Source organism: Oryzias latipes, chromosome 11, assembly GCF_002234675.1.
Source record: "Oryzias latipes chromosome 11, ASM223467v1".
Classification (NCBI taxonomy): Eukaryota; Metazoa; Chordata; class Actinopteri; order Beloniformes; family Adrianichthyidae; genus Oryzias; species Oryzias latipes.
In genome coordinates this window covers 17,422,367-17,444,240 of record NC_019869.2, presented here as the reverse complement: position 1 = coordinate 17,444,240, position 21,874 = coordinate 17,422,367, and the positions used below count along the sequence as shown (strand labels likewise).

The following is a 21,874-nucleotide window of genomic DNA, read 5'->3' as shown; positions in this document are numbered from 1 at the left end:
AAATTGAGGGGGGTTGGGGAGGGGGCAGCTGCCCACCTTATCTCGCTGTAGCTCCGCCCCTGCCATCACTTGGTATTGCCTCATCCATCACAACGACATTTTTCTAATCTTTATCAAACTTGATATTGAAGAGAATAACTGTGTGGTTTTTTCTAAAGGAATATAGATACTTCACCCAGAAATTGTCCATATACTACACCAGCTAATTCTATTTGCTTAAGTTGACTATATACAGAGTCTTTTCTTTTCTTTTTTGCCAAACTGTATTTTCCAGCAAACCTGTTTTCATCAGAAGTATCACTAGGGGCAACAGGCTCCTCCCACCTTCAGGTGAGAGCATAAATAGCCGTTTCTGCTCAGTGGATGCTGGCAGACACCCGACCGCACTTCTGGCTTCTCCTAGACGACTTTTTTTTTTGGCCTCAAGTGAGTTTTGTTCCGTCTAAATAATCATCTGAATGCTAATTTAACTCACTAGTTACATTGTTGTTTTTTTTGGCGAATTTGGAAAATTATGATTTATTTTGGTTTATCAAACTGTTGGGTTGTTTCGACTTCATTTTCCTGACTATTTTTTTTTTGGAGGAAATAGATTATTTTTGAAGGTGTCTGTTTGTTTTGAGGCCTCAGGTGGCTCAGGTTGTCCCGCTGCATCGGTGAGAAGCAGGTGGAGCCCGTAGGTGTCCGGGATGATGGAGTCCGCGCTGCTGCTCCTGCTGGCGCTCTCCTGTTTCTGCAGTAAGTGCAGTAAAAACCCACTCAGAAGAGACTGTTGGTTCAAAATCAACAGTCTCTTCTGAGAACTGAAAATCAGTTTGCTGTTGTCATAGGTGCTCAACGCGTTACGTACATATCTCCAAATCGAGGGAGCATTAATGGAGCAACACGTCTCACCATCGTTGGAGAAGGTAAAAAAATTCACCTCCTTCGATTCACTCCTTTTGTCCACAGCTGGAGTGGTTTTGTAAAAAGGCAGATTTATTTTCTCTTTTTACATAAACATACATTTCAGGACTTAAAAAAAACTTAAAGTTTATTAGTTCTTCTGATCTGGTACCTATTCTCAGAAATTTTCAATATCTTCTCATCTCATGGTTTTAGTTCATTTCTTGAGTTTGTTTGCCTTTTCGTTAAATTATTCATACGCCAGAGCTAGAAGGACAGAAAATACGTCAGGTATGACAGGAAAATTCTTGATAAGTTTTTAAACTGGAGGAAAATGTTTGTATAAGATTACAACTTCATTCAAACTAGAACTATACTGCACATTCCTGCAAAGTGGGTGATGCTTGCTGTACAAATGATACTATAGAATCTTTGTGAAATCATGGTTGTATATCACCTGCGACTGGTTTTCTCACATCAGCCGGATGACTTTCTCCTAAATTATAAAAACATGTGATTGTGATCACTTTTTTGTTTTTCTTTTGTGCAGGTTTTGCTCAGGAACAACAATTCCAACTGAATCCAAAAGATGACACGTTTGGGAACCGTGTGACTCTGGTGTCCAGTTCCCTGTCCATTCCCTGCGATGTGGAAAGAGACTCCACACACAGCAACCAGATCCAGTGCTACACCAGGTTCAGAGACCAGGCACCCTGATAACACTCACATTCTTCAAAAATGAGATGCATACATATCTAAAAATATTTTGTCCATCGTAGGTCTATGCCACAGGATCAATATGTGGTCTATGTGAATGTGGATGGCATTCCAATTCCAAACAGCAATAAATGCTATGGTTATTACACATCGTACCGCTGCAGCTTTTATGTAAGTTCAACTGGTTAACCAAGTGAGTGCTAAAGTCCCAGACTGGTTTCACTCATTGATTCCATGCTTTATTTGTCACATTTTGCAGACGGTTTCATATCGAACACCCACCATCCAGTCCCTGAGTCCTGTAAGCGGCCCTCCAGGTACAAAGCTGCACACAGGGTTTGCATTGAGTCTGCTATGAGCATTGCAATAGACCCTCTGTTACTGTGCAGGCACGCTGGTGACGGTGAGAGGACGGATCTACTCAGACGTTTACGGAAGCAACACCGACTTGAGCTCCAATGGCTTGAATGTGCGATTCCTGAGGTGTGACACATGACATGTTCTCATCCTATTTGTTTTCTATTTACAATGACTAGCAGAGGAAATTATATTTACATTGGAAACATTAAGGAACATTATTTAAATTAATGTTTACCTACGGAGCAAAACGAGCGATATCCTTGCAGGATTGAAATGTTCTGGTTCTTTTAACTGCAGATCCTTCATGGGAGGAATGCCTTGTGACCTGCTCATACCTGAGTCAGATAATCTGTAAGTGTTGTGTTCCTCAGTGTGCTATGTTCTCTTTATGTAAAATCAATCCGCATCCTCACATTGAAGGCTAATACAATGTAAATTTGGCATTGCAACTTCAGTGATTATTGTTTTCATTGTGCAAAGAATTTAAAAACCCACTTTGAGAAAAATTTTGTTTTCCTTGTTCCTGTTCTTGTGGCCTTTTTCTCATAATGGAGGATACATAAAAAATGAAGCTTAAAATTGCGTTTCTGGGTATGTCTATATTCAAATATTTGTAAATCAGGAGCAGACGAAAAAATTATGTTGTAAAGAGCTTGTAGGTGTGACATAGAAGCTATAATGGGAAGCAACAAGCTCCCTACTCTGTTGCATTCTGATGCATCTGCTTGTAGATGACAAGATCCATGTCCATCTTTGTTTTCCTCATCTGAGCTGGAATCTGAAAATTGTACGGCTAGAAGGCTCCAATATTGCTCACCATTTTGTTTCATCGGTGATGTTAGGCACTTTAAGTCGGAATCACACTGAATCAAGTCAAATCTACCTAATTTAACAGATCTCAATGTGCAAAATATTGCTAGTAATTCACAAATTTTCCAACACTTTCAAAGGTACAACCTTCAGCTGGATTCAGAAACTTCCACTTGGGGATACATGAGCTGCAAAATGACTGGAACATACGTTGGTAAGATGAGTTCAGCCATTTATTCTTTTATTTGTCCAAACTCCTATATGGTAATCCAATTGTATTCAAACAGGTCATCACAACATGAGTTACATTCTTGATGACGAATATGGAAGGTAATGCACTAAATATTTTGCACAAGTATCTTAAAAGTGTCCCTAACAATGCTCGTAATTTGCAGGAGTTTACCAGACAAAAGTTCGTTTTGGGTTTCATCACTGGACAAACTCTCCATGTTTCAGACGTTTGCAGGTACACATAAAAGAAATGCACCCAACAATGTATTTTTCTCCCACATTTATCCTAATCACGGCTAACTATGGTTGATCCGTTCAGAGGTGACCGGAGTCTCTCCTTCGGAGGGCAGCACAATGGGAGGAACACTGCTGACCATTCACGGCCAGTTCTTTGACCAAACTGATCAGCCGGCACGCGTTCTTGTTGGAGGTAAGAACCACCTGAAAGCCGAGGACTTTGACCGCTTTGCAAACTCATAGTTCAGGCAGTTGCAGTTTTACATAAGTGTTCCACATTATCAGGGTTAATGCTTTGTGTCTCTATAAAAAAATATAAGGTTGTTGGAAGTTCAAGTTATTCATTTGAGGTAATCCTTCTTTTGTCTGGACACAATCTGTGATTCCTTCTGACAAAAGAGCGGGTCAGTTGTCATACTGAACAAACAAATCATCTTCAAAAAGCTCAAAGACTCGGCAGACCGTGACAATGAGGATCTGTCATGAGTCTTATCAGCTGCTGATTACAACAATGATTTTTATCATTAATGAAAATATTTTTCTGTTCAAGCCACTATTGAAGCGTATCCAAAAGATATCTCATCGGTTTTATGATAATTCCATGAAAACATAAATAAAATACTAACACAAGAAACATGAAATCAGTTGAATGTCAGACTTGTGTCACATTTTTTGTTCATGAACTGAGAATAATTATTGACTGCTCAAAGCTGCTCAAACTAATAGTTTTCTTATTAAATGCTAACATCGTTAATCTGTTACGACAGCACTATCGATCCCAAAATAACCACACCTTTTCGTTGGCTAAAAACATCTGGAATGTGGGGAATGCAATGTCTGGTGATGCACCTGTTGTACCATTGTACCTTTAAAAGAAAAAAACTTGACTTATCTTTTAGGTTTGCCTTGTGAGGTCCAGAGTGTGAGTGATGACAGGATTATATGCAGGACTGCTGCACAGCAGATGAAGACTGATAACAGAAAGGTGTACCCAGGTGAGCACAGGCTGCCTTCTCCACCTGTTTGTCTGCTGGTGTGATGCATCTGGCTGCTTTGTTTGTGTTGTTACCTGATCGACAAAAATATTTAAAGGGAATTTGCAGCAACGAGATTCCATTTGATCTGTGTTCAAAGCCACCGTTCATCACTTTTGGCTTTAATCGGCATTGTATCATAACAGATGTTTTTCTTTTCCGAGAAATACATTTCTTTAAATTTGTCTTTTTTACATAAGAAAAACCTAAAATATCAGCAACAATTTTATGGTGCTTTTGATTTATATCCTTCTCTCCAGGGGTTTCCTGTTTCATCACAGTTTTTTATCAATTAAATTTAACTGATGGGATAGAATGGGTCCTAGAGCAAGTGTGTGTGGGCCTGCGATTTGATAAATGACTGGAAGACCTGCTTTTCAACATTTTGATAGATGTCATCTGACGTGTGTTTAGGCGGCCGAGGCTTGAAGGTGGAGGCGTGGAACAACACGAATCCTCGTTACTTGACTGACATCCGCAGCTACAACAAGAACACAACCGGCTACTGGTCACAGTTGATCGATTCCCTCCCACACACATTCCCCCGTGAAATAGAATACTTCACTTCTCGAACCAGAGGTTTCCTTGTGCCTCCAGCCAGTGGCAACTACACTATATACCTGCACTGTGATGACAGATGTGAACTCTACCTTAGCAACTCGTCTCGTCCAGAAGATCAGGTGTGAGGACAGTCTGTATCTCTAAATGCTTTCAGATTTTTAACATTTCTGACTCATCTCACTAGAGTCTATTGTACTCCACCAAGGTTCAAGTTGTGCAACTTTTGTGAAAAAAGTGCCATGAAAATGTTTTTTTTTCTTTTTTTGGGGGTGGGGAAGGAGCATACTTGGAGGAGCCAAACAGGATAATGAACAATGTTAATAAATTAATATTTATGGGAAAAAAAATACAGACCTGAACAAAAACCTGACACATTGTAAAGGGAAGTGATGAGACAGACTTGACTAAAACCACACATCTGCATACAAAGAGGAACACCTACCTTAAACAGAAACAAATGTGGATTATTAACAAACACACTTGTATGCTGATATGAAATGAAAGGTAGTAGAAACAAAATGTAAATGACTATGATAAATACTGGCAAAAAATTCACATACCGGTACATAAGAATAACAACCTTAAAGCAACTAACAAAAACATTACACAACTCCACTTCATATAAAAGATATTATGAGTATTTAACATGACAGGCACAATTATATTTTAATTAAAAATAAAATTCTAGCTCTTCCTAGCTCTAAAAATGATAAAGCATAGACAATCCATAGGCTTGAACTGAATATCATGTTTTTTTTCTTCTTTGCACTTAAAATAATTCAATCACACAGACCTCATAGAGGGTCTCAATGTGTACTGCCGACACACTACATTCACAGGTAATCCTATGGAAAATACCATGGTGGAATTAGTATCTGTCTACCGGTAATCAGTTTGGGCATAATACAAGCGGTATTAGAATTGATCCCTGAAGAACACCATTGGTTACATTAGAGCCCATTCAGGTAAAGATAATTCATTCATAATTTAAACACTTTATTAATTTAACTGAAATACACATTTAATTTCTTTTATATTTTAAAAGTTTAATTCAGCAGGTATTACATGACATTTTTATATGGAAGTCTAATACTGAGGAACATTTTTATGATGTATCTTGCTTAAGTTGTTGCATTTGTGAATGGTATAAAATCAATGAAAGTTTCAATATTTTTTTTTTATTTTTTTTATTTCAGGTTCAAATTGCAGCACAGCCACGTTACGTGTCCAACTACTACACACTGGATTCTCAAAAATCCAAAGTGCTGTCTTTGGAGAAAGGAAAACCGTATGTTTTGTCAGCCTGGCTTCAATTTAAACACAAGTCCATTCTTTAAATTTACTGTGTACAGGCTAAAACTGTTTTTTCTTCCTGCAGCTATTACATGGAGCTTCTGCACCAAGAGTATGCTGTAGTAGCTTCGATCAACATTGGCTTGTTCCGGGGGGACAGTTCTTTCACTAAAGACCAGACAGATGACGCTGTAAACGAAGTCCAGAAGATTATTGCTACATATGAAGCTTTTGATGAGGAGCAGGTGCAGTATTAACTTCCTAGCCAGATAGCAACATGCTGCTTTATGGTAAATCCTGGATTACCGTAATTTAAACTTTTTTAAAGTTAAACCTTGATATTACAACATATGAAACTACACAGAGATTGTTGTAAATATCTCTGCCTTTTATCTTGAGTTCTGCAAGTTTTGCTATCCTTGTAGGGTGTACTTATTTGCTGAAATGTGGTAGTTCATTGTGTTCATTTCAACCCGTCTTCAGGTGATCACGTTCAACTCATGGCCTGCTGATGTTAAAGCAGTCCAAGAAGTCCAGGAGGTCACCGTGAGCAGCAACTGTCCTGACCATCTTTGTGGAAACACTTTCTACAGCCTGGGTTACGGACTTGCCAAAACCGGTAACATTAGATGCCACTCAACAAGAGCTGTAGATCAAAAATATTTTAGCCTTATTTGGCAACACTCAAGGGGGTGTTTTTGCCCTCTTAGGGCCCATCCCTGTCGGTGCCTCGGCGGGGGTGGTGGAGGCAGCCTTAAACAGCCTGTGGTCCATCAAGCCTGACACAGTCCAGGTCAGCAAGCAGGGAACCAGCCAGAGCTCTGACTACACAGTCACATTTAAATCCAACAGAGGTAAAGACTCAAAAAAACACAAGATTTTGTCCGGGTCCACAGTCATGTTTAAAAAGGTGAAACATGCATTAGATCTTTATATGGTCTATTGCAAAAAAAAAAAATGAATTCATATTTTGCCCTCCCTGATTTCAGGAGATTTTGAGCCTCTTTGGTATGAGGTGTTTGGCTCAGACACAAACATCACAGTTACCGAGGTTACCAAGGGACACAGCAGCCTCAGAACCTTTACTCTCCTTTGGGGGGGAGTTGTGACAAAGCCCATCAGTTACAATGCTTCAGAGTCTGAGGTCTGTCATCATAAAAATACTGTATTTTGTTTTTCAAAATTTCATTTTGATTGAATTATAACCACTTTTGCAGAAAATGTCAACACTAACAACAAGCTAATGTGATGAAATAGGTGCTGTCGGCTCTGGAGGACTTAATGAGTGCCAAGTGTCCCTCTGAGATCCTGAGTGCAGAGGGGCCTGATGTCAAGTACTTCAATGACTTTGAGAATGACAACTCTCAGGTCAGTTGGGATTTTTAAAAAATCCCTTAAAAATGCCATAAATAAATAAAATTAAATAAAACCCCTAAAAGTGATAGAAAACTTGTGAAAGGCATTTAAAAAAATCTGCTAACCTGTAAGAGATTAAAACCGATAATAGTAGTGAGAATGAAGGAAACTGAAACAGGCAGAGATTTGATATTTTAGTTATATTAGTTTGTTATATAGACTCAAACTCAAACTTTATTTGCATAGCGTCTTTCATTCCAATTGAAAACACAAAGCACTTTACATAAAAGCGAAGAAAATAGTCAAAAAATGTGAAAATTCATTAAAACTGAAAACACAGGACAATCACACACAGTTGGCACCACTCCCTCACCAGATTCCTCCGTCCATCCACCCAGATCCCCCGATATAACCCTGAACAAAAATGTAAGAACTGCAGTTTCAAAAAAAAGTCAGAAAAAGTCTGGCTTGGTACTGCTGTGCAGAAATGATATAATGGGGATCCATTAATTCCAAGGCCCAGCCCCCTGAATGGGCCGTGGACAGCCCCCTGACTATTTAGGAAATTTGACACTGGAGCTGTGAATAGACAAAGCAGCCATTAACACCTTTTTTTAAAGCCTATATTTATTAAAGAAAAGCTCCCAACATTGCTCTGTGCCGTTCAGTTTCCATCAATACATAGAGAGGGTTGCATATATTTGCATATTTGAATGTATTAAAGTGATCATACTTCATTTGTTTTTTTTAGCCAGATGTGTAAAAGCAGTCAGTAGGAAGTGGCTCAAATGTGGGATTCTTGCTGATATTATCAGACTTCTGTCTCATAATTTGACTATGATAGAAATGTCATTTCTGACTGAGAAAAAAGGAGCAACAACTAAAAATCTTATGTATATATAAGTGTGGACAAAGACTTATTGTGTTTGATTTTTATTTAATTTTTTTGGTCTCATCAGTTTAACAGTGCTCAGACAGGGACTCCTGTCAACCACTTTGGTTTCTGCGGTTTGTGGTCCTTAAAGAACCCGGCAGTTCTTTTCACGGAAAGCTACACCAAAAAGCCTGGAGTCAGCTATGGACCAGTGGCACTGAGTCAGCACTCCACAGTAAGAAACACATGTTTTAAATGTACCATTATTGCAAGACTTTGTCATTTAACATAAATTCTTGAACTTTTTATTGCTCAAATATTTCACACCACTATCAATGCTTCTTCTTCCAGCTTTGCTTTGCTTACACGGGAGGACTGAAAGATGAAGTTGGAATAAAGTTCACTTATGAAAAAAGCAATGGCCAAACTATAACACAGCTAGCAAAAATTAACACGTTTTTCAACAAGGAGCCCAAGTGAGTAAAATCCAAAAAGTGACCATTATGAGCCACACGGGCTGTTGTGAGGATTTCAGCAGGATTTTTGGGTAATTTTTTGTTTTTTTCTTTTTACAGATGGAGCTATAAATGCCTTGATCTGCTGAGCTCCCTGCAGACGGAATATATCGGAAGCAAATACACCCTTTTGGAACTTTACCTCTACAAAGACAACTCCGGAGCTGATTTTTATGTGGATGCTGTTTACATTGGAAAGTGGCTCACCACAAATGAAGAAAATGGTACCATTCAGTAAAGTTTTCTTTTCCTTTCAATAAAGATTTGAATGATACCTCAGCAATTTAAATCCCCAATAACTTAAACTTATTCTAAGAGATGAATCTATATCTGAATATTACACTCTGTGTTGTTTAATCTGATTGGTTCATTTGCCCTTTTGTTTGTTAGTTATTCCCAACAAGAGACGGCCCCCTCCCTTTGAGAGCTCTGGCAAGTCTTTTGAAGCGTTCACCGTCACCAAAGATCAATCTAAGGCTTCACGATTCAGCTACACAATCAAAGCAACACCGGTGGATTGTGGATTTGACTTTCCACTGCTTCAAATTGGTTTCTTGGTATGTAAACCTTTGGATGACTTTGTTTCTATCTAAAAAAAAAAAATGCTTGAAAATTTTCAGATTTTACAGTGTTATATAATTTGCTCGATGTTACTGAAGAGATCTTATGTTACTGGCAAATGCATAAAACGTAACAGAAAAGTATGGACGAATCCCCTGGAAGAAAGACGTTTTCAAAGTTGTTTTCCTCGGTTGCCAGTTTATATCTGCCGTTTTTTTTTAATGAAATAAATTCTGTAAGAACCTCAAAAAAAATCAAATTCTTTTATTTTCATTGTGCAGTCAAAGACGTCTAACAGCAGTGACGAGGCAACCGTTTTCATGGAAGCAGGCGCCAGCGTCAATATCACCCGCCCTCACAAAGCCTCCCCTCCTCTGAGTGGCACTTTTGACGTGGAGATTTTTGGAGGCCAAGTGAAAGGTAAATAATAGTTATCCATACATGTTGCTATTAAGCAACAAAAAAAGATGTATAAAATAACAAAAATATCAATAAAGTTAGGATAAAAAAAATATGGCTTGAACACAGATACTAACAACTAAAAATATTTGAGATTAAACCAAAAAAATCTTTTAAAAAATGTCATGCTTTCAAGAAATCAGACTTTTTTAGGCTTTACAGTTGATCTGCAGACTCTGATGCCATTAAAGGTGATCCTGTGATAGACCTCAAGGCGGAAGAATAAAGAATAGTTGATGTAATAACATGTATGCATCTGTTGTAATGTTAAAAACCCGAACAGAACCTAAATGTGAAAAATGAATCATGAAAAAAACAGAAACATAACATGGAGAACTCAAAAAGTGAGGAGACATTGAGTCAATTAGAACCATTTGAGTCTTAACTGTTGAAATGACCCTAATGGGATAAAAATAAAACCTCTTTTGTCTGCATGGTTTGGTAGATATATAATATGATGTTGAATAACAGCTTGAAAGTCTCTGTTCGTGACTGAGTCACATTTAGAAATTCCAAGCAGACATGAAACCAAGATACACAAGCTGTCTGGACACTTTGCACATCTTTGTCATTCTTGTGCAATCCTTGCATCAGAAGTCATTGTGTAAAGGTAAAGAAGCAGAGCTCAAACATGGCTTTGGATTAAGCAACAAAAATAAAAACATTCCATGTTGTTCTGTTGATTATTTATCCAGGGCAGTTCATCTGGGGAGACTTAAGCAGATGGTGTGGAATTTAAACTTCTTCTGTATTAAGGACGTCTTATTTTGCAGTATCTTGCAGACTCTAATTGAAATAAAAAAGGAGACCGTAATTGAAATAAAAAGTATGAATAAGTTAAATGTCCCGATGAGAATTGTATAACGCAGCACGTCCGTCTTTCTCTTGTTGTTTTGACCCGCCCTTGTAGTTCCTGGCCAATGACTGACGAGATCACTAGTCATGTGGTTTTGTTTACAACCTTTGGTTCGTAACAGAATGGGCCCCTTGATGCCAGTCTGAATACAGACCAAACGCAAGGTTCAGGACTCAATCCAAAACAAATGAAGCGGACCCAATCAAACAAAGGATTTTCCCAGTCTGAATACACCCTTAGTTTGGAAGGAAAGTCAGTCAGAGAAAATATTACTTAAAATCCAAACTATGTGTGGTTTAAATGCGACTTTATATTTGTCAGATCTGTCTGTGGACATCAGTGAGAAGGATCTGAAATATGCTCTGGAGGGAATTGAAGGCATGGGGCAAGTCCAGGTTCAGAAATCAGGCAACTGCAGGCGTCCTAATTGGAGGGTGGAGTGGCTCACGAAGCCTGGAGACCAGCCTCTGATAAAGGTCCGACTTCACCTCTGATACTTTTATTAACTTTTTAAAATTGTACCAACTGATGTTTGTGGTAGAAACAATGCCACTGAGAGTCTATAAGTCAATTAAATGTTTGTGTTTTATTTTTTTGCACAAAACTTTTGTTTATTAGCACAGATTTTTTTGTCAATTGACAAACAATTCTTGTTTTCTCTAAAAGCTATACACTTTAATCCTGGCTTTAATTCTAATTTATTTCAGATCGACTCCTCATCTGTTGTTGGCAACAATGTAGTCATTTCATCCGTGGAGGAAGTGCAGGGAGGGCTGATGATTCGCGGCTTGACTGGAGATTTCTTCAGAGTGTGGGAAAACAAACCACAGGTACAACTATACTTCTAAAACACCTGTTTTCAGATATGACTCTACTGTAGTTTGGCTGTCAAGCCTGTTTGTCTGATCCCTAGTCTTAACCCTGCAGATTGAATCTTGTGTTTCTTTAGACAATGCTGCTGCATTTTTAGATTTACTGCCTTCAGGGATTTATGCTCTGTTCAAACTCTCAATGCTTAAAATTGAGATGGAGCATTTGATATCTGCCACACTGATTTGCAGGTGGAGGTGTACATCAACGGCATTCCTTCAAAGTGCTCTGGAGTTTGCAGCTTTGAGTGGACAGAGAAAAACACTCCAATTGTGACCGGAATCAGCCCATCTGAGGGTGTGTTTCTTAATAGCCTTATACACTACTGACTTCATTACATGTTTCTTGCATGTACATACATGTAGTACTCATGGTAATTGGCTTTATCTGCATCTGAGCAAGCTGCTTCATTTCAGGATCTCACAGCCTGGGCACTCTTCTGACAATCACTGGCACTGGCTTCAGTAATGAAAATGCTTCCATCATGGTGGGAATGGCTAAGTGTGTCGTGGAAGTGATCACAGGCAAGTAAACAAAAATCAATAAGAAAACGCTCACTCTTTCTTCATTGGCCAAATATCCTCAGGTTTGTTAAATTACCACTTACTTTAAGAAGTTAAAAAATTATGGTTTAATCATTACCACATTAGTGGTACAGTATTTCTAGGAGACTTTGTCTTTAAAGTTTTTTAAAGTTATAATTATGAGAGACAATTTATTTGTCTGCAAAGCTCCTTAAAACTTAAACTCAATGTGTTTTACAGTTTTTGCTAAAATAGCAGTCAAAGTATTTTTTGGGAATTGACATTTTGCCAATATAGCTTCTCATACTTTTAGAATTTCAAATATTCTCCAAAAGCTGACTTTGATTGGTTAAAGCTTAACATGGAAATATTTATTTAAGCACTTGCACATGATTTTATTATGATGATTTTGGAATCCTGTTATGCTGTAAAAATATCATGTTTAAGCCTCCACTTACTACAGAAAAAAATAAAACTTTAAGATAACTATCTTCTAAATGTGGCTAGTAAACTACCACAATACTGCAAAAAAGGCTACATTTTGTAAAAAGTAAAAAAAAAAAAGAATTTTGAAAAAGAAATCTGGGTTAAGAAAAATGTTCTTACCAAGAATTATCAATTAAAAAAAGAAATTTTGGTCATTAAGATGTGTTTTCTTAAATTAAGATTTTTTTCTATTTAAAACCTTTCATGATAAGAATATCTTTTTTGCAAGGCAGTATTTTTTTGAAACAAGGGTCTTTTTACTTTCTCGAGATTCAGTTTTTGTAGTGCATAAGTTATTATTTATGTGTGGGGTTTTTGGCTGATGTAAAAACGTGCAGCCTGTTTATTGTGATATAAAATTTGAATATTTACTGAGTCTTTCCATGCAAAAGACTAATGATAGCTTTTAGAGGGTTGTGCAACAGCTTCTTGAAGGAAAATTTACTAGTTTTTACCACATTTTTTGCAGATAACACTCAGGTTTGCAGACTGAGTCCTGCCGCTGCTGGCACTTACCCGGTGTCAGTCAATTTTCCCTCTCTGGGTGACTCACAGTACGCCAACAACAGCATTTCCCAATTTACCTACCTGCTCACAGTTTCATCTGTGTCCCCACTGTCTGGAAGCACTGCAGGTGGGATTTTACACTACACTATAACTCAAGAATGTCAAAATTAACTAAAGAACAAAACTCATTGAACCAACTGAAGAATAAAATGTGAATCACAATAAAGTTTATAGATATTAACAATGAGTTCTCTTGTTTTCCTCAGGAGGCACATTGGTGACGGTGATTGGAGTCGGTCTGAGCCAGAGTGCCACGGTTACAGTTGGCGGCGAGGAGTGCGTGGTGGTTCATGCAAGTGAGACAGAGCTGAAATGCAGAACACCAGCGGTAAGTCTGCAAACAGACTTTACCTTGCCCATCGCAGATCAATCAGGACTCACTTTTGAAATCTTTTATTTAATTTAATGTTGAAATAGATGCATAGATGGGAAATGTTGTTCCTCTCAAATTAGATGACATATTTTTGCTAAAATTGTCCAATAGCAGAGACTCCAGATTGAAGATTAGATTGATGAAATTGCACGATTAGATCAAAATTGTAAGTTTTTGTTCTTTAGTAAATAACATGTTTCTTTAAAAATAAGCATAATTTCTGTGAATCTTCTGTTTTACATAGCATCACTATGTATCAACATGAATGTGTTGTTTCAATGTCTAATGACTTAAAGTAAGACAGACTGTGTTGGGTGCAAACATGACTGAATTCTGAATAGAGACAAAATTCAGAGCCATACCTGTTCATACTTTTTAGGGAAATGCTGGACCCCATGTTGTCACGGTAACTGTGGGAAACATGAGCAAAACTGCAGAGAGCAACTTTACCTTCGACGAAAATCTGACTCCTCAGATGTCAAGCTTGAGTCCTAAGGCCACCACTGTGATAGGTGAGCTGAGATTCACTGTGTACAATTCTTCCATTGACCCATGTCTGGTCCTCTGAGTCCTTTTGAAATGCTCTGCCAGAGGCTTCGGATCACGTTCTTTGTTTCATTTAAGTCGGATCCAGAATAAGGGCTTTGCCCATCAAAGGTAACGCGTTCTGTACACAATGTTCTCTGCAGAGATAATGCATGTTTGCTAAGCATTTGCGCAAGACAAAAGAAGAGAGATTATTCTTTGTCTCCAAAAAATTCCCCTTTGACATGGAAAACAAAAATAAAACACTTTTTCTAATTATAGGCTTAGTTCTGTCAGAAAAACAGAATGATATTTTTTGATAAGATTTCAGCTAGGATGCCTGTCTGAGACGAGTGTGATGCATCTCCTCTCCCTGAACGATCATGGCTGTATAGGCTTGGAATGTGACGCTATTGTGCGCAAATTTTTTGTTTTCACTTTAAATGCTTTCAGGTTTTGTTGTCAAAGTAATGTAGACTCTCAGGTTCCTCCATTTTTGCCTTATAATGATGTGGAAACTTCTCAACCAATCTTGTCATCTTCTACAATAATAGACAGACAGACAGGCAGACAGACAGACATCCTCACAATGTGACAAATAGTTCTCTTTGCACTTTAACCACTTCGATTTTTTTTACTTTTAAAGATGCATTTGTGTAACTGGGTTGCACTTTTTTTGTGTAGGACACCGTTTTCTCACCATCATGGGCTCAGATCTTGGAGGCCAAGACAATGACAGCGCTGTGTTTGTTGGCACAAAGGAATGTGTGGCAGTGCAGTGGACGCCAACAAATATCACTTGCCTCCTCCCTGTGCTGCCACCCGGCATGTACAAAGTGGGTGTGCAGGTTGGGAACAGAGGCTTCCCCAAAACAAGGTATAGCTTTTGTTGTAGACAGCTCAAATCCATGAACTGATGGTTCTCTGCTTTATTCTTTCAAAATTACCTTTCTGTAGTTTCATCTGCCAGGGTCACATGAACCTTTGCATACAGCCTGTCCACATCTGTCTTAAAACAAAAAAAGCAACACGCCCTTTTATGCTCTTCCACTCCATTCATGTCTGTTCACAAAACACCCTTCAGGGGGGATTATTCCTGCATGATCCTTTAATTCTGACTGAGTAGAACTAAAATTGGAGGGTAACCCCTAAACCCCTTGTGGCCAAAACATGTTATATGCAAGAGAAGCAGACAATATTTCTGCAGCTAATGCATTAACTACAGACAACAAAGCAGTTTGTATGCTTTTGTTTGAACATACATACTTATTACTCTAGTTCCTACTCTCCTTTCACACTCTGTAATTATCTCTAGAGGTGTAATGCCAGCACCTTGTCAATCAGTGTATTCCCCTCTAGGGTTTCTGGAGTCGTGCATGCTCGAAGCACGCAAGGCTTCTGAAATGTTTCTGTTTAACTGGAAACAGAAGAATTCTGACTCAACGGAAATGGTGCATAATGTTAGTTGGTGGAACTTCCACCTTCTTTGTGCGTTAATCCTTTTGTCCTTTTGTGCAAAAAATGCACACAATGTACATATCACATATATAATATCGTATGTCAGTGTAAAAGCTGTGCGTATGACAATAAAAGGATTCTGATTCTGATAAGATACTTTAAAATACCAGTTGACGTATTGCATTTCTGCTTTTATTCTAGTTTCCATGTTAACTTAAGCATTCTCTGTTTTTTATATCCTGTTTTGTGTTATTTTTCCTTAGTTAGTTTTTGTGGTCAACAAGGCAAGAATTTCATTGCACTGGGAACTCTGCTTCCCTGTTGAATATGACAGTAAACACTTTAAAACTTGAATCTTGTTCAAACAAACAAATAATTTTTTAGTAGGTTTGGCTGATCTCAGCCCTGCTGGTTATAGCTTTAGGTCCAAATAAATAACTGCATCTCCTCCATCCTCATATTTAAACAAAAACAGCCTTTACTGCAATTTAATGTTCAATGGAAAACTTTTTGCAGATGAAAAACTTTTTTCTAATCAGAATTTAATGGTACGTGGCAGTTTTTATTATGTAATATTTGAAGTTTTGAGCATTGCTCTGTTTCTTATTTTACTGCAGTTTTTTTTCGGTTCCCTCTTTTGCCTTTTGCCCTCTTTTTTAATTTATATGATGATTATTTGGGGCTTATGAAGGTTTTAAACAGTTCTATCATCAACATTTGCAGCTTTTTCAAAAAGGATTGAATGAAGCAGCCAACTAAAACAAAAAAAATGCCCCTAAAAAATTGTTAGGTTTGAAAGAAGTGGTCAAAAAAGTAGAGGCACAAAAACCTTTCAACAACTTCCTGTTTTGTTGTTATATTTTTAGTGAGCCCTGTTTTTGTTTTGCATAGCAATGGACTGAATGCTACCATTGAATACATCCTTGAAGTGCATAACATCTTCCCGCTGGCTGGCTCTTTATTGGGAGGCACCAAGCTGACTGTTTCCGGCGCTGGTTTCAGCAACAACCTAACAGACAACAAAGTGTCCATCGGTAAGTAACCCTGTGGCTGCAGCACTGCTTTATTCCAGCCAATCATTTTCTGTCATCTGCAACCACTGGAGGATGTTATTCACTGTGCATCCTGTCTCTCAGCTCTCAGATTTCTTTTCATAAACATAATTACCTCCTACATGTAAGCTCCGATTTTCTGAAACTGTTTTTTTTTTCCTGTCTGGTGAAAGGAGCTGCTGATTGTGAAGTGGTGGCCGCCTCAAAGAACGAGCTACAGTGTGTGTTAAAGTCAGAGCAGAGGACCCACATTGTCACAAACCAGGGATCTCACCTCAGTAGGTTTTTGGTTTCAGTCTATTGTGGAGAGTTCAAGTATCATATTTAACAAAATACAGTTATTTTTTTGCAGAATTTCTGGAAGGCTGAAATGTAACTCCACAAAAGAAGAATATAAAAAACACACTTTAAAACAAGTTTGACCTTAATACCTTTTAAAAGGTAAAAAGTTATTTTTTCTTTTTCCAGTCTACGGACAGGGTTATGCATGGAGTCCCGGCTCGCTCACAGTGTTTGTGGGAGACACAGTAAGGTGGCAGTGGGAGGCGCCTGCCTTCCAGAGTGTCGGCTACAGAGTCTTCAGCGTTTCGAGCCCCAGTGGCTCCACTTACACAGAGGGACCTCTCAACAGTGGAGGGACCAAGACTGCCAAAGGTGGGAAATCAAAATAAAAAACACTTTTCAGCAAAAAAAATCATTTCGACTTAAATGTGGTACTTTCATAATCTGATTTGTACCACTTGCATTCTTTTAACAGGACTCCTGCAGTTTGTATTTACACACCCCTTTTGTCATTTGGAGCTAAAGTATCGAAAGTCAAAATCTAAAAACTGTAAAAAATAAGAAAGCAGAGTTTCAGGCACAATAACCATTTCTTGAAATGTACACTGAAAAAGAGGTCAGCTAAAACTAGGAATAGAACAGTAATCATAAGAATAAAATCAATAGATAGTAGTAAAATTATCTGTCCATGTAGCAAGTCACTTTCACTTTACATGAAATCTTATAATGATATCAAAATCTAGAAACAAGGAGTTCCACGCAAGCATTCAAAAAGAGAAAATATGCTACTAAAGCTAAACGTTAAATAGACGTACTTAAAATTGAATCTTACACAGTCCAATTACAAATTATTTTTTGATACTTCTAAGCAAATGTTTTGTATTATTTGAGCGTATGTACCTGGTTGTAGTTCATTTTGATTACAATTCGTGATTAAATATTGAGACTTTAATGTCAGTCACCAGTACTGTCTCTAGAACTGGATAATACCATGACAACCCACTCTCTTTAAATGAAACCCGGTTAATAAACTAACAAAAAAGAAAACACTGAAATTAATTATTGCTTTTAACCTTAGCTGCTACAAACAAACCAAAAATTTTAAAAAGGCTTTTAGGTAGCAACAAACCCAATTATAGTGAGTCAGTCATAAATTATTTAAATGTGGCAAAAAAGCCAAAGATTCTTTGTGCTTTTAGGATGAAGATTTCCAATTTATGAGTATCTTGCAGTATGACTCTACACTCCACCATTTTAAAACATTCTTTATTTTTTTGTGTTCGTCCTACTTCTTTTAGGGTCTTTTGGCTACCGTTTCACAGTCCCTGGTGTGTACTACTACAGCAGTGGCTACGTAGATGATTACAACACCCGTCTTCTGCAGGGTGTCGTGAAAGTCAGGAGCAGAGAGGAGAAAAGCAGCTTTGTATCCGTGAGCGTAGGAGGCATTGAAGCCACCTACGTAGCAGGAGGTACCTCATCAAGGATTTGAAGATTTGTCAAGAATATGTCAAATATTTGTCAGTCAGTGGAATTCTGTGGTTGATTAATTGAATGCATTTGGGCAAATAATCTTGTTTGCAGGGTCACGTCGGGTTTCCAGAGCAGCACAGCTGTGCGTTGCTTCCCCACAGTGCCAACAGGCCAACCAAACCTCAGATGAGCTGTCCTTCACCACCTCCGCTTGCTACACCCCCATTATCCACTCCATCTCCCCCAATCAGGGCTCATACCATCAGGAAATTCTCATTCAGGGACAAGGCTTTAGTGACACCGCCTGCGCTGTCGAGGTCAGAAGAGTTCTGGAAACATGGATTTAAGAAAGTTGTTGAAGCTGTTAAAATAAAAAAAAACATATTTTTTCAATAACGTATATAGTGTAACGGTAAAGTTCATAACATCAGAAGATGAAACTGTCACAATACTGAGCAGAGAAATAACAATGAAATTTGATCATAAAAAAATAAACATGAAATCTATTTAAGATCCACACCGTTATTAAACATTATAATTTAAAACAAAAACTATAAATCTTAAAACTATTATTAATAAACAGGCCATACTATTAAATAAGACTCATAGCTTAATTTAGGCGCTAAAAAACTATTTAACCGTCACTCAAATTATATTTTAATGACAAAAATGAAGAAATTCAGCTGAATTCTAACAGAAGGCAGGGGCTGGAGGAAGACTGAGATTTTAGACTGTAAAAAAGAAAAAGTTATGTTAAAAATTAAACTTTGGTGTGCTAAAAATTTCAGTTTGCCACCTTAACAACAAAGCTCTTTGTAAAGGGTGAGAGTGGCTTAAACAGGGAGATTTTAAAATCTGTTGAGACACATGATGCTGCTGAGAACTCAACGTTAGCCTCAGAGGGCATCTCTATGATTGCATCAAAACCTAAGTGGCCATCAATTAAAAGGGAGAAAAAGTTAGATTTGAGGGTAATTACCTCTTAAAAAAATAAAAATGTTCTTCTTTCATTTTTGTATCGTTTAAATTAAGCCCATACCTTAAAAATATTTTCCTGTTATCATATGTGTGCACCCATTTTAATATGAATGATAATATGAATCTTTTTCATATAATTTAGCTGAAATTTCTGAAAGCTAAATAGTAAAGAAAAATATTAAAAACAAGTATCTTTGAATTAGAAACTGGAATGTTTTCCAACAATTTTACAGAAACATGAGGGATGTTATGTTGTAACATTAATTTGAAATTCTTGATTTACAAATATCTACTATGATATAAAAAAGATTAGATTAGATAAACCTTTATTCATCCCACAATGGGGAAATGCTCTTATCTTCAGCAGCAAAAAAGACATTCAGAAATACAAACAGCAAAAAAAGTGGCATTCACAGTGGATAAAATGACCTTCAGAACAACATTATCGATAAGACAGAGGAAAATCTGTAAAAACTGCTTTCTTTTTCTTTTTCCTATGACACAGTAAATTAAATGTTAACAAAAATAAATAAGTAAAAATACACAGCAAAAGCATCATCAAACATTCAAAAAAATGTTGCCATAAATTATGTAGCATTCGCCAATAAAACTCAAATTTTTCTGACAACGTTTCTTTCCCAACTCCAGTGTTTTGGTTCTTTTAGTTTATTGTGACTTGTGTCTGTCTGTTCCATGTCTTGCAGGTGACAGTGGGTGATGAGCCCTGTCAGGTGGTCAACAGCTCTCTTTCTGAGATCAGCTGCCTCCTTAGCTCTGACACCATGCTCCCGGTTGGTATTGCTCTGTCTGTGGATGTCAGGGTGAACAACCTGGGCAGCGCCATTGTTGCTATTTCAGAGGAGTTTGAGCGTCGCTTCGTGGTCCTGCCAGTTGTTGACTCCGTCTCACCTCCCATTGGCAGCCCCACAGGCCACACCAGGCTCCTTATCCAGGGGTCTGGATTCTCAGAGGGAGAAGTAACTGTAGCTGGCCAGCCCTGCAAAGTGCTGACACTCAACTACACTCACATTGTCTGCGACACAGCCCCTTCAACATCTCACAGAGGGGATGTCATCTTCCACATGGGCCGCATTCAAAGCTCCTGTAACTCCAACTGCTCCTTTCTGTACTCCCCCTCTGTCACCCCCACAGTTAGCAGCATCACCCCAGACAGCATCAATAACGTGACTGATGTAGTTATCTATGGCTCTGGGTTCGGCAGCCGTGTGGATGATGTGGCTGCTTTTGCCAGCGGCACCGAGTTAGAGGTCACAGCTGTGACTGATGCAAACATCACAGTGAGAGTCAGTGCGCTGGCTGCAGGCGACCATCCAATCACAGTCATCGTGAGGAGCAGAGGCCTCGCTTCAGGACAGGTGACGCTGAACAGCCGCGCCCAGGCTGACCTGTACCCCAACGTGGGCAGCGTTGAGGGAGGAACCCCACTCGTAATCACAGGGAACGGATTTTCAGAGGGGAACACGACCGTGATGGTTGGTGGTGCATCCTGCAAAATTCAGAAGGTGAGACCTGGTCTCCTTTGCTGCCTGACTCCTCCGCACAGTGCAGGACTGGCGACCGTCAGCATCCGAGTCTTCGCTGTGAACTACCCACCACTTAGCTTTAACTACTCCTCAGCTTACACTCCTGTCATCAGTTCAGTCAGCCCCATCTCAGGTAATAATTTTTGAATGTGAAAAGCTCAGAAACATTTTTCTCTTTTTGATAAGCAGGAAGACGTGTCTTAATGTTATTAAGACAAACTATCCAACACTGCGTACTTACATCCAAATACTTCCTTTTTGCTGTTTCCCACAGGACCGAGCGGGTCTGTCATCACGCTCACTGGTTCTGCTTTTGGCGCTGACCCTCAGCTCATTGCTGTTACCATAAACCAGATTCCCTGCAATGTGTCTGCCGTCTCTGACACTGAGGTCCAGTGTACGGCAGGTAGCAATCCAGGAGGGGCATACCCAGTCAAGTTACAACACCTGGTCAAAGGATATGCTCAGTCAGTCATCAGGTTCACGTACGAACTGACTCTGAGCGGAGTGCAGCCAAACGAAGGTAAGAACAGATCTGTTTTCCTGATAACCCCTGGAAACTTTACATATTCATCCAGAAAGTACTGGTTCTCTACTTGGATGAATGACATTTGTGAAAAGGGAAAGTTTTATAGATTCTCTTTGTTGATGCCTGAAAATGTGTTTTTCCTTCAAAATACAGCTTTATAAAATTACAGAAAAAATTATTTCCGTGCTTTTAACAGTACAAGTCATCATTGTCTTAACCCTCCACGGTCGACATAAAGAAAATGTTAATAGAAAAATTTTTTTACCTTTAAAACATTGTTGTAGGTCATTGATGCATATTATGTTTTTTATTGTTTTTTTGCCATTATTTTTTGGGACAATTTTTTTTAGGACCACACTTATTCTCCACAATGTACATCCATACACAGTTTATTACATGACCTGTAAATGTCAGATTTTCGTGTTCCTGGTTGGACTCCGAGGAGTAGAAACATATTGATTTAA

General features: G+C 38.4%; 1 protein-coding gene across 2 annotated transcripts in view; it reads left to right on the top strand.

Annotated features, from left to right (window-relative positions):
- pkhd1l1 (PKHD1 like 1) overlaps nt 1-21,874 on the top strand; it is a 43,090-nt gene continuing 21,216 nt past the window's right edge. The window contains exons 1-40 of one of the 2 annotated variants that reach the window (XM_011481025.3): nt 1-426; nt 624-738; nt 831-908; nt 1,436-1,580; nt 1,665-1,773; nt 1,862-1,919; nt 1,992-2,085; nt 2,260-2,313; nt 2,913-2,986; nt 3,060-3,102; nt 3,168-3,238; nt 3,323-3,433; nt 4,140-4,235; nt 4,689-4,954; nt 6,032-6,123; nt 6,214-6,373; nt 6,612-6,747; nt 6,839-6,982; nt 7,118-7,272; nt 7,386-7,496; nt 8,444-8,593; nt 8,710-8,834; nt 8,934-9,097; nt 9,264-9,430; nt 9,716-9,854; nt 11,071-11,225; nt 11,457-11,579; nt 11,811-11,916; nt 12,036-12,143; nt 13,099-13,263; nt 13,403-13,524; nt 13,949-14,081; nt 14,779-14,971; nt 16,444-16,586; nt 16,778-16,882; nt 17,073-17,258; nt 18,185-18,358; nt 18,471-18,676; nt 20,042-21,014; nt 21,156-21,404. In XM_011481025.3, the coding sequence (XP_011479327.1) occupies nt 690-738; nt 831-908; nt 1,436-1,580; nt 1,665-1,773; nt 1,862-1,919; nt 1,992-2,085; nt 2,260-2,313; nt 2,913-2,986; nt 3,060-3,102; nt 3,168-3,238; nt 3,323-3,433; nt 4,140-4,235; nt 4,689-4,954; nt 6,032-6,123; nt 6,214-6,373; nt 6,612-6,747; nt 6,839-6,982; nt 7,118-7,272; nt 7,386-7,496; nt 8,444-8,593; nt 8,710-8,834; nt 8,934-9,097; nt 9,264-9,430; nt 9,716-9,854; nt 11,071-11,225; nt 11,457-11,579; nt 11,811-11,916; nt 12,036-12,143; nt 13,099-13,263; nt 13,403-13,524; nt 13,949-14,081; nt 14,779-14,971; nt 16,444-16,586; nt 16,778-16,882; nt 17,073-17,258; nt 18,185-18,358; nt 18,471-18,676; nt 20,042-21,014; nt 21,156-21,404 (5,932 nt within the window). In that variant the 5' untranslated portion in view covers nt 1-426; nt 624-689. Of the gene's footprint in view, nt 739-830; nt 909-1,435; nt 1,581-1,664; nt 1,774-1,861; nt 1,920-1,991; nt 2,086-2,259; nt 2,314-2,912; nt 2,987-3,059; nt 3,103-3,167; nt 3,239-3,322; nt 3,434-4,139; nt 4,236-4,688; nt 4,955-6,031; nt 6,124-6,213; nt 6,374-6,611; nt 6,748-6,838; nt 6,983-7,117; nt 7,273-7,385; nt 7,497-8,443; nt 8,594-8,709; nt 8,835-8,933; nt 9,098-9,263; nt 9,431-9,715; nt 9,855-11,070; nt 11,226-11,456; nt 11,580-11,810; nt 11,917-12,035; nt 12,144-13,098; nt 13,264-13,402; nt 13,525-13,948; nt 14,082-14,778; nt 14,972-16,443; nt 16,587-16,777; nt 16,883-17,072; nt 17,259-18,184; nt 18,359-18,470; nt 18,677-20,041; nt 21,015-21,155; nt 21,405-21,874 lie in introns of both variants that reach the window. The other variant, XM_023959979.1, reaches the window with a different exon arrangement.